This window comes from Salmo trutta, chromosome 19, assembly GCF_901001165.1.
Source record: "Salmo trutta chromosome 19, fSalTru1.1, whole genome shotgun sequence".
In the NCBI taxonomy this organism is placed as follows: Eukaryota; Metazoa; Chordata; class Actinopteri; order Salmoniformes; family Salmonidae; genus Salmo; species Salmo trutta.
Window position 1 is genome coordinate 49188977 of NC_042975.1, and position 11905 is coordinate 49200881.

An 11905-nucleotide genomic window follows, 5' to 3' on the forward strand; every position below is an offset into this window, starting at 1 on the left:
TGTTCTATAAGGAGGAAGGGTGTTCTATAGGGAGGAAGGGTGTTCTATAGGGAGGAAGGTTGTTCTATAGGGAGGAAGGGTGTTCTATAGGGAGGAAGGGTGTTCTATAGGGAGGAAGGGTGTTCTATAGGCAGGCTTCCTTGAAGGCAAAATCTGTTGCTGCAGCTTTTCTAAACCCATCACTTTTCCCTAGATGCAATGTTGTGTAATTGTGGTGTAGTTGTGTGTAGCTCAGTTGGTTTGATTCCCACAGGAGACCAGTATGAAAATGTATGCACTCACTACTATAAGTTGCTCTGGATAAGAGTGTTTGCTAAATGATGTAAGTTTAACTGCCAGATTAATTATCCTTATCACAGTACAACCAGAGGTTTCAACAGAGCAAAAGTTAAAGGCAATGTAAGATAGAGAGCCTGTGACCGCATCTGTCATATGGCCAGTACTATCCACAGACAATCTACCTCCCAGCTGCATATTCATTAATCAAATGGCCATACCTGTTGTATTCAGTGTGACAAATAACATTTGATTTGACATAGCCTAATAATGTGCCCTCTTGAGCATTCTTATATGGAAATTGCTTGGAAAACATGACTGGCATTGGCATCACATGGTCTGTAGCCTCCACTTCGGTTGCCGTGGCATCACCCAGTCCGCGTGTGGAATTACAACCCCTCTTGATGTACAAAGCTCCTCTGGTGGCATCAGGCAGAGCCATGTATTTGGGCTAACTCTTAGAATTTGGAATATTGTTGTACTTCTTGACATTCAGTTTCATAGCATTATGCAAATGTAAACCCATGTAATCCTCCCAAAAGGCTGTCCGATTACAATTACTAATTGTTTCAAATCAGTTTATTTTACTTGCGAATACTGCAAACTAACTTTACGCCTGCCGTGTCCTGTAACTGTACTGGCCTCAATTCCAATTCTAATCATGTAATCAATAAATAATAATGCTAGTAGCTAGATTTCAAAAATGAATTGACAATGCCACATTGTAAAGAATGCATATAACAGCTATGCAGTCCAGAAAGTAAGCTGAGTAAAAACAGTCGGCACACCGCACAAGACTTTTAGTCACACATATTTTAGCAGGGAAGAAAATCGAGCCCAGTCATAAATCAGTACCACCAACATTGATTCAAAGACATGGCGGACGACAAGGTTAGTGCCGTAAACTTTAGCCTACGGAAAGTAAAAAATCCGAGCTTTTATTCGCGGTTGTAGCAGTAGCTTATTAGCTAGTTTTAGGTATATTCGGTGTAGCTGACGTTATGTGTAGATAGTCGACTGACCGTTATTTAGCTTGCTAGCTTTCTGTTTTTGCTAAGAAACTGTCAAACTAGCCCAGCTACGCGAGCTAGCTAACGTTTACTAAACATTATATTCATGTAGCAACCTGACCTGCTGGGCCATCGGTGACTGATACAGTCTATATAAGCTAGCAATTGTGCTGGATATGATTGTGAGAATGTAGACTGGAAACACAATGCTCATATGCCATATTGTTTTAACCGGTAGAATACACATGTTCCTTGACTGAGCTACGGATAGAACGAGCAGACCGGTGTTTCACCAGATGTATAAATCAGAAGCATCCGGTTGCAATTGCGACAACCCACCAAATATGTTGAGGAGACGAGGGAGTATGGAGCGAGATGGAACTGGACCGACATTCCCCTGGTTTTCTCATCGAAGAAAAGCCCGAGCTCAATATAGTTTCGAGCTCAATATAGTTTTCTGTTCGAAAAACTACAAACTGTTACGAACAGAATGCACAGGTGTTTGTAGACGTGACCGTTTGCCAAAGTTTCAAAAAATGTGCGTTGTTTACAAGTAGTGAAGGGGGCTAATTGAGTTACGGCGCACAGAGAAGGCGTTCACTAACTGTTATATGCAAATAATGCTTAATCGCGCCAATAAAATCTCTCTAGCTCGTGTTTGGCTCTGCCCACCTCCTTGCTGGTTCGGCCTACTATGCCTCATTTGCTCCCGTTGAAAACGACACAGATGAAATATCTTCGTTTTTACATATCTTTGTCTGAGCGGTCAAAGCTGTGCACACCAGTCCAGAGTAATCAATAGTCGATCAAGATGTTAAGTTCATTCATGCATTAGTATCGGCGAAGAATGGATTTCGTATACAATATAATGGGACTCGGTAAGAGGAAGAATTTGGATGGAATATTTGATTGTTTTGGGACACACATTTTGGGCTAAAGAATCACTTGAGTGTAGATCTAGCTTAGATATCAAATTGTATTTGTCACTTGGGCCAAATACAGTGAGATGCTTACTTACAAGCTCTTAACCAACAATGCAGTTTTTTTTAAATAGCTAAAAAAAAAAAGAATAAGAAATAGAAGTAACAAACAATTACAATAAACATTACATGTAGGTAGAGGAATTAAAGTGACTATGTAACTTATAGATAATAACAGAGAGTAGCAGCAGCTAGGCACTCAGGCACAGGAGGTTGGTGGCACCTTAATTGGGGAGGACGGACTCATGTTTTATGTGTCAATAACTTGCCTTGCTTGCAGTCCTAAATTGACTTTTGACATGTATTACTACCCTTTGAGACAGCTAAAGGATCTGGCAGAGCTCAAGGACCAGCTAGAGGATATTCAGCACCGTGTGGAAAAGGAAGTACATGCTGGGATCCCACAGGTGAGCAGTCAGATGTCCGACACACAAACCAGGGTTTCCAAAAATGTGGCGCCATACATTTGACCGGCAGCACTTTCATTTACTGGACGTTTAAGAAATTTACCAGACCCATATGCATTGGATGCTTAACCTGATTATGTCGTCCACACGCAGTGCTCAGAATGACTGAAATCACATTTAGATGATGGTAGGCCTGATTCATTTTAACAGAACATGCAACTCCAGGATGCAGTGTTGTGTGTCCTTCTTACTGAATTCCGATGCGAATTTGAAGATGTTAGAAGAACTGTCCACATTTACTTTTCCTCAGCCAACAAGAGGAGTAATGAACAGCAAACTCACTAGCCTATGTCAATCTACTATCCCCTTTAGTACAAAAGTGTACCTATTCTATTGGTCAGCTAAGCTTGTCGTTCTGTGCGAGAGAAATAGCCAAATGGACTCTGGGACCATTGTGGGACAATGGATCCCAAATGAATACAACCATTAGGCCTGGGCTACATCCAAAAAACATTAAAAAGCAAGGAGACTCATGCAACAGATCAGAACTTTTAGCTTAAGATTTTGCTAAACTATGATTTCTTTACATTATAAGCGCAGCAATGCGCACAAGGCAGTAGGCTACGCGGGAATGTTTATTCCATAATGCAATTAGTGGGAAAACACCATTGGCAAAAGCGCACAGCACATGTGAGCGATTTCATACCGAGATGAAAATATCTGTTCGAAATTTAGAAAGAGGGGAGATAAAGACGCAACAACTAGCATGGGTTGCTAATATGACTAGGATTGTGCCTTTGGCTACTTGAAAACCAATTGAACATGAGAGAATAGGCACTGATTTCATTGGCATAGTCTTTATAAAATAATTTCCTACTGCACGTTTGGTTGGATTTTATGTAGTAAAACGTTCAGGTATCAAAAAAATGAAGTAGTCCTATATGTTTTCAAAATGCATATTGCCTCCAGCTTATTGCAAAGTGTTGTGTGATGTCCTGAAGCCTGCCTAGTTTGGACCATTGATTTTCTTAGAGGATTATCTACACAATGAACTTATTAGTTTACCAATTGGTCAAAGATACGTTTTTGATTGGACACCCTAGCCTCAGGCTGTGTTTTCACACAAACATGACCTCATACAAGCCCTCTCTTTTCTGTAGTTATTAGGCTATATATCAAGTCTGTTTGTGTGCATGGATGCATAGTGCACAGGTTTTCCATACATCTTGTCAAACTGTCAGATGGGAGCAACAACATACATGCGTGTTGTGTTTGTTTCTAACATGAGGATTATTGTGCATTTATTTGTTCCAGGGTGGCAGTGTGCTGGCCTCTCCTTTCCTCAAGGGCTTCTTGGCAGGGTATGTCGTGTCTAGGCTGCGATCCTCTGCGGTTTTGGGCGTGGTCCTTGGGACTTGCACAGGCATCTTTGCAGCTCAAAACTTTGACGTGCCCAACATCGAGGAAACTCTGAAAGACTATTTCAACACTCTTAAAGGACCCAGCAAGTAGCAGCCCTGGTTTTGGGGGGGAAATGTGGATCTCTGAACCAATAAACCACACCTCCCTGCCCCATCAAAAAGATCCATTGGACTACCCCACCTCCAAGCCCTCTATTTTAGATTGCACAATGTCCTGAACTGAGAGAAATTATCCAATGTGTGTTTGTTAGGAGACATTTTGGAGAAAACGATATATTCCTTGAATTACGCATTAAGTGTCTTTACAATCATCTCTTGCAATGCGTGCAATAGTCCTGCAGGGACTTTAGCCTATGTTTTTATATTAACTGGAAAGATAACATTGTTCCTATTTTATGCAATAGGGATTTTACTTATAGAAGTAGGTGCTTTATAGTGGGAGATCTTGTTTGCCTCAGGTCAGCTTTCTATTTCGTCTTGCTTGCAGATCAACCATATAACCATGTTATACCCAAATGATATGTATAACCTGTAGTATCCAGATTTTAAACATGACTAAGATAATATTATGTTCATATATATGTAACCGATGTGAAATGGCTAGTTAGTTAGCGGTGGTGCGCGCTAATAGCATTTCAATCAGTGACGTCACTCGCTCTGAGACTTGAAGTAGGGTTTCCCCTTGCGTTGCAAGGGCTGTGGCTTTTGTGGCGCGATGGGTAACGATGCTTCGTGGGGTGTTAGTTGTTGATGTGTGCAAGGGTCCCTGGTTCGAGCCCGGGTTGGGGCGAAGAGAGGGACGGAACCTACGCTGTTACATATACAAATATGTCCCCAGGTAGATACCAGGTTCTCAACCTATTTTTGGACTTTTAGGTCACTGTAAGTCTACAGTATTCACACCCCTTGACTTTTTCCGCATGTTGTTGTGTTACAGCCTGAATTTAAAATGGATTACATTTGGATTGTTTTGGCACTGGTCTACACACTACCCCATAAAATGTCAAAGTGAAATTACGTTTTTAGAAATTTGTACAAATTAATTACAAATTCAACTCTGAAATGTCTTCAGTCAATAAGTATTCAACCCCTTTGTTATTGTACGCCTAAATAAGTTCAGGAGTAAAATAATAATAAGTTGCATGGACTCACTTCGTGTGCAATAAGTTTTTAGCATGATTTTTGAATGACTAACTCATCTCTGTACCCCACACATACAATTATCTGTAAGGTCCCTCAGTCGAGCAGTGAATTTCAAACACGGATTCAACCACAAAGACCAGGAACGTTTTCCAATGCCTTGCAAAGAAGGGCACCTATTGGCAGATGCGTAAAAAAAATATCCCTTTGAGCATAGTGAAGTTATTAATTACACTTTGGATGGTGTATCAATACACACAGTCACTACAAAGATACAGGAATCCTTACAAACTCAGTTGCCAAAGAGGAAGAAAACCGCTCATGGATTTCACCATGAGGCCAATGGTGACTTTAAAACAGTTACAGAGTTAATGGCTGTGATAGGAGAAAACCGGGGATGTGTGAAACTTACTCCTCAGCCTTTAGCTAGCTTTTGAGGTGGCGCGATCGGCTAAGACACTTGAGGAGGGCGGTCACGTGTGTTTGTGAGGTACTGGTACTCGCTAAGCAAGCAGCGTGACATCCTTTACAAAGGCACTAAAGTAATAGTGTAAAAAATGTGGCAAAGCAATTAACTTTTTGTCCTGAATACAGTGTAATGTTTGGGGCAAATCCATCACTTTACTGAGTACCGCTCCATATTTTCAAGCATAGTGATGGCTGCATCATGTTACGGGCAATGATCCCTGTTTCTTGGCTCTGAGCAAATGTCAGGTCTGCTGAGCGCAAACTTGAATATTGTGAATATTCTGTGCAGCCAATGTTTGGTGTTCAATGTAGACCTACATTCCAAGGGATTTTTGAAAAAAAACATGTTATGGTGTTTGATGCAAGAAGTCATTTTACAAAATAAAATGCATTATTATTCCCATACCATTATTACAGAGAATCAGAACAATTATGCTTCCCTCTGCCTTTTGGCTACTTAGCTTATTCAAGCCTGTCTCAAAATACAACACGGCCCCTTTAAGAGGAAAAAAAAGCTCTTTACCTGACATGCTTTTCAAAGATGTCTAGAAATGTACATGTTTTGTGCTTTTGTAGGAAGCGATCACTTCCCTATTGCTGACAACAAATGACCTATAACTGGGCTAATAACTCCCTAACTTGCAAAGAGTATGAACAAAATGTGCATACATGGCTACATGTAGCTCTCGCTTTCATCTCAAAACAAGTGCATCTATTCACGACCGCTCATGCTGTAAACACAGTCCAGTTCAAAGTAAATGGCACAGATCCATATATGGCAATGGTCTAGCTGCATATAGGTCTACTGCAGCTCTGATTGAGCGACTTACAGTAGTGAATGCATACATTTCATACACACATTGATGCGGCTGGCTTCCGGGTTAAGTGGGCATTGGGTCAAGAAGTAGTGCAGCTTGGATGACTTGTGTTTCGGAGGACGCACGTCTCATGGCCTTCGCTTCTCCCGAGTCCGTACGGGAGTTGCAGCGATGAGATGAGACTGTAACTACCAATTGGATACCAAGAAAAGTGGTACTTTATTTTTTAATGCCGCTCTTTGCTGTATTTCTTGACTGTCTCTCACAGTATCAACTTTCAACAGTTACAGTGCATTCTAAAGCATTCAGACTTCTTGCCTTTTCCACATTTTGTTACGTTACAGCCTTATTCTAAAATTGATTAAATGTTTTTTCCCCCTCATCAGTCTACACACAATACTGCATAATGACAAAGCAAAAACAGGCTTTTATACAGCAAATGTATTAAAAATAAACTGAAATATGACATTTACATAAGTATTCAGACCCTTTACTCAGCACTTTGTTGAAGCACCTTTGGCAGCGATTACAACCTCGAGTCTTCTTTGGTATGACGCTACAAGCTTGGCACACATGTATTTGGAGAGTTTCTCACATTCTTCTTTGCAGATCGTCTCAAGTTCTGTCTGGTTGGCTGGGGAGCATCGCTGCAATGTTATTTTCAGGTCTCTCCAGAGATGTCCGATCGGGTTCAAGTCCGAGCTCTGGCTGGGCCACTCAAGGACATTCAGAGACTTGTCCCGAAGCCACTCCTGTGTTCTCTAGGCTGTGTGCTTAGGGTCATTGTCCTGTTGGAAGGTGAACCTTCGCCACAGTCTTAGGTCCTGAGCGCTCTGGAGCAGGTTTTCATCAAAGATCTCTCTGTACTTTGCTCCATTCATCTTTCCCTTGATCTTGACAATTCTCCCAGTCCCTGCTGCTGAAAAACATCCACACAGCATGATGCTGCCACCACCATGCTTCACCATAGGGATGGTGCAAGGCTTCCTCCAGATGTGACGCTTGGCATTCAGGCTGAAGAGTTCAATCTTACTAAGACCAGAGAATCTTGTTTCTCATGGTCTGAGAGTCCTTTAGACGCCTTTTGGCAAACTCCAAGTGGGCTGTCATCTGCCTTTTACTGAGGAGTAGCTTCTGTCTGGCCACTCTAACATAAAAGCCTGATTTGTGGAGTGCTGCAGAGATGGTTGTCCTTCTGGAAGGTTCTCCCATCTCCACGGAGGAACTCTGAAGCGCTTCCAAAGTGATCATCGGGTTCTTGGTCACCTCCTTCGGGTTCTTGGTCAAAGCCCTCCCATCTCCACGGAGGAACTCTGAAGCGCTTCCAAAGTGATCATCGGGTTCTTGGTCACCTCCATCGGGTTCTTGGTCAAAGCCCTTCTCCCCCGGTTGCTCTGTTTGGTCGGGCAGTCAGCTCTAGGAAGAGTCTTGGTGGTTCCAAACTTCTTCCATTTAAGAATGATGGAGGCCACTGTGTTTTTGGGGACCTTCTATGCAGCAGAAATGTTTTGGTACCCTTCCCCAGATCTGTTCCTCGACACAATCCTGTCTCGGAGCTCTACGGTACAATTCCTTTGACCGCATGGCTTGGTTTTTGCTCTGATGCACTGTCAACTGTGGGACGTTATATAGACAGGTGTGTGCCTTTCCAAATCATGTCATGTCCAATCAATTGAATTTACCACAGGTGGACTCCAATCAAGTTGTATAAAACAGTAAACAGGATGCACCTGAGATCAACTTCGAGTCTCATAGCAAAGCGTCTGAATACTTATGTAAATAAGGTATTTCAGGTTTTTATTTGTTATAAATTTGCAAACATTTCAAAAATCCTGTTTTCTCTTGGTCAATTATGGGGTATGTGTGTATATTGATGAGGAAATAAAATCATTTCATCCATTTTAGAATAAGGCTGTAAGGTAACAAAAAATGGAAGAAGTCAAGGGCACTGTATACTGCATTGTAAATGCAAAATTACTGTAAAAAAAAGGTGTTATTTTGGACGCAGTATTTGCAGCATACTGCAGTACTACTGCACTCTGACTGCAATCTTTTTTTATAAGGTGCTGTGTACTCTAGCATGCGGTTAATTGCCGCATGCTGCTTCGGCCGCCCAGAGTTGCTCGCTTTGCCTCCCGAGTGGCACAGCGGTCTAAGGCATTGCATCTCAGTGCTAGAGGCGTCACTACAGACCAGGTTCAATCCCGGGCTGTATCACAACCGGCCGTGATCGGGAGTCCCATAGGGCAGTGCACAATTGGCCCAGCGTCGTCCAGGTTAGGGGACGGTTTAGGCCGTCATTGTAAAAAATAATTTGTTTTTAACTGACTTGCCTAGTTAAATAAAGGTAAAAATAATAATAAAAGCATATGGCAGCAGTTCGGTTGTGCATCAATAATTTAGCATAGCAAGTTTGTATTAAGGTTTGGTTATTAAATGGGTAAATAGTTTAATCCATTCTCCATTTAATGAATTTATTCACAGGTAAATAGTAATATGCTCTTAATCACTTTGGTGACAAACAAACTTTGCTGCCCTGTTACTAATCGTCCACATGGCTGGCAGAAGCTATTCAAGAAATTAAATACATTTTGAAAATGTAAAAAAATATAATGTATTATTAGCCAGCTAGCTACAGTGCAGGCTAAATCAAACGAGCTGCTAACATACAGTACCAGTCAAAAGTTTGGGGTTTTCTTTATTTTTACTATTTTCTACATTGTAGAATAATAGTGAAGACATCAAAACTATGAAATAACACATATGGAATCATGTAGTAACCAAAAGTGTTAAACAAATTTTTGATTCTTCAAAGTAGCCACCCTTTACCTTGATGACAGCTTTTCACACTTTTGGCATTCTCTCAACCAGCTTCACCTGGAATGCTTTTCCAATGGTCTTGAAGGAATTCCCACATATGCTGAGCACTTGTTGGCTTCTTTTCCTTCACTCTGCTTTCCAGGGGTCATCTGATGCAGCACTCCATCACTCCCCTTCTTGGTCAAATAGACCTTACACAGTTGAAGTGTATTATTGTAATGCAGACAGCATCATTCAAAGACTGGAGTTTGATACTCCTGGTATCGGATATGACTATAAAAGAATGTCACAGATATTCATACCTGAACCGCACCTTTATTTGCCAAGGTAGAGTACATGATCAGGGAATATATTCAGGCTACAATGTGGGGGAACTCATGCTTGGTAATAACTACATGTCTATATGACTTACATCTTTGGCACAATATGGTTATGTTATATTCTACTCAATACATTGATGCCATTCAGACTGTCTTGAAGTCAATACAACCGGCTGTGATAGCTGAGGTTTATAGCTAGCTAACATTGACATTATAATATTGATATGTAACAGTAATTTTCTGCAATTTATTGGGGATGAATGATTAACTGGTGGAAGCAATTAAAACCACTGTTCTGAACTAATATTTATACCAAACTTTTTAGGGTCCATACACAGATCGGTTATATAGCTATCTACACATCCATAGGTATACAGGTATTTTTATCCTCCACTATACAATAAGCAAGAAAATAGTTAGCTAGCTACTTTACTTCAGCTGCATTGCATGGCAAATATCATCAATGCAAGCTTACAACATTGTACATTCAATTAGCAGTACATTATTTACATCCACTGTTTCACAAGATAACAGCCAGGTTTGGTTTTCTCAGGAGTCGTTAAAACATTAAACGACACGAATTTCAATTTCATACTCATGTCACAACGCACATATAGCTAGCTAGCTATCTGGCTAATGTTAGCTAGCTTGCTAAATAGCAATATTTGTCAATTAACTTTATGATCGTTTGTCTCTACATTAACTAACATATTCCTTTCCACTGTACATCTTTTGCATAATTCGCTATGATGTTATAATTACTTACATTTGCTTCCATCCTAGTATTTTTGTCAGCGATCAATGCTGAAGAAAGTCTCCAGCGTTGGGTTGCATAGCTTCAAATTCATCACAGTAGCCATTCCATATGATTGGTCATCGCCCAGCGGTTTCCTTTCATTTAAAATGAATGGGTAGTAGTGTTTCACCGCAGCGTATCGACAGTAGTGTACACGGGCCGTGTTCAAAATGGCAACAGTTCGCCTACCCGGCGCGCAGGGCAGCTGAATTGGGTACACCTTCCGCCAACAGCCCGAAATGAATTAAAAAATAATTGAAACATAAAGCTTTATTCGTTGGGTTTTTTACAGAAATGTTTGGTGATCGACTAAAAATGCCTTCGATCGCAATCGACCGATTGGTGACCACTGCTCTATAAAGTTGAGTGATGTTCAATCTCATGCTTCTCTCTGTGGGCTGATATTTCTTCTGCGCTGCAGTCTCGGGGCTACTGCAAGCAGCTTAAAGGAAACATTGGTTATGGGTATGCTTTTCATCATTAATTACTGGGGAGTTTTTCAGGATAAAAAAAAAGGAATGGAGCTAAGCACAGGCAAAATCCTAGAGGAAAACCTGGTTCAGTCTGCTTTCCACCAGACACTGGGAGATTAATTCACCTTTCAGCAGGACAATAACCTAAAACAGATGGACAAATCTACATTGGAGTTGCTTACCAAGAAGACAGTTAATGTGGCTGAGTTATATTTTTTACGTAAATCTACTTGAAAATCTATGGCAAGACTGAAAATGGTTGTCTAGCCATGATCAACAACCAATTTGACAGAGCTTGAAGAATTGAAAATGAAATGAAAATAACACAATATTGCACAATCCAGGTGTGGAAAGCTCTTAGAAAGACTCACATCTGTAATCGATGCCAAAGGTGCTTCTACAAAGTATTGACTCATAGGTGTGAATTGTTATGTACATTAGATATTTCTGTATTACATTTTCAATAAATTTGCAAACATTTATAAAAACATGTTTTCACTTTGTCATTATGGGGTATTGTGTGTAGATGGGTGAGAGAAAAAAACATATTTAATCAATTTTGAATTCAGGCTGTAACACAACAAAATGTGGATTAAGTCAAAGGGTTTGAATACTTTCTGAAGGCACCGATTGACCTGCTCCAAGTAGACCAGTTTTTTGTGTCTGGTTGATAGTTTTGAATGAGAAGTGTACACTGAGTAAATCACAAGGCAATCTATAGAATGGTACACAGGGACCTCTACAGGGGAACTATTGGACCTGCAGTTTGCATGCATGTCTTGCAGGAAGTACTGGCAGGGGTTCATTAGTCGTATGTACAGGATACACATGGTATACACTGTCCAGCGAAATGCTTACTTCTAGGTTCCTTCTCGACAATGCAACAACAATAACAAATATTAAAAGATAAGAATTTGAACAAAGTAAATGGCAGTAATAGAATAAATATTTTTGCATAAGTATTATACACGAAGTG

The 11905-nt window shown here is 40.7% G+C and overlaps 1 protein-coding gene across 1 annotated transcript; it reads left to right on the top strand.

Annotated features, from left to right (window-relative positions):
• The first annotated feature begins 1055 nt into the window (after positions 1-1055).
• Positions 1056-4386, top strand: LOC115154893 (SLC35A4 upstream open reading frame protein). The gene is made up of 3 exons (XM_029701585.1): positions 1056-1167; positions 2590-2673; positions 3988-4386. The coding sequence occupies exons 1-3, from the start codon at positions 1153-1155 to the stop codon at positions 4183-4185; spliced, it is 297 nt and encodes a 98-aa protein (XP_029557445.1). The 5' UTR covers positions 1056-1152; the 3' UTR covers positions 4186-4386.
• Positions 4387-11905: the final 7519 nt, after the last annotated feature.

What these genes read in the sequence shown, in the direction of transcription:
- LOC115154893 (XM_029701585.1), top strand. An exon ending in TACATGCTGGGATCCCACAG is followed by an intron (nt 2,674 to 3,987) that starts GTGAGCAGTCAG and finishes TATTTGTTCCAG; the next exon opens with GGTGGCAGTGTGCTGGCCTC.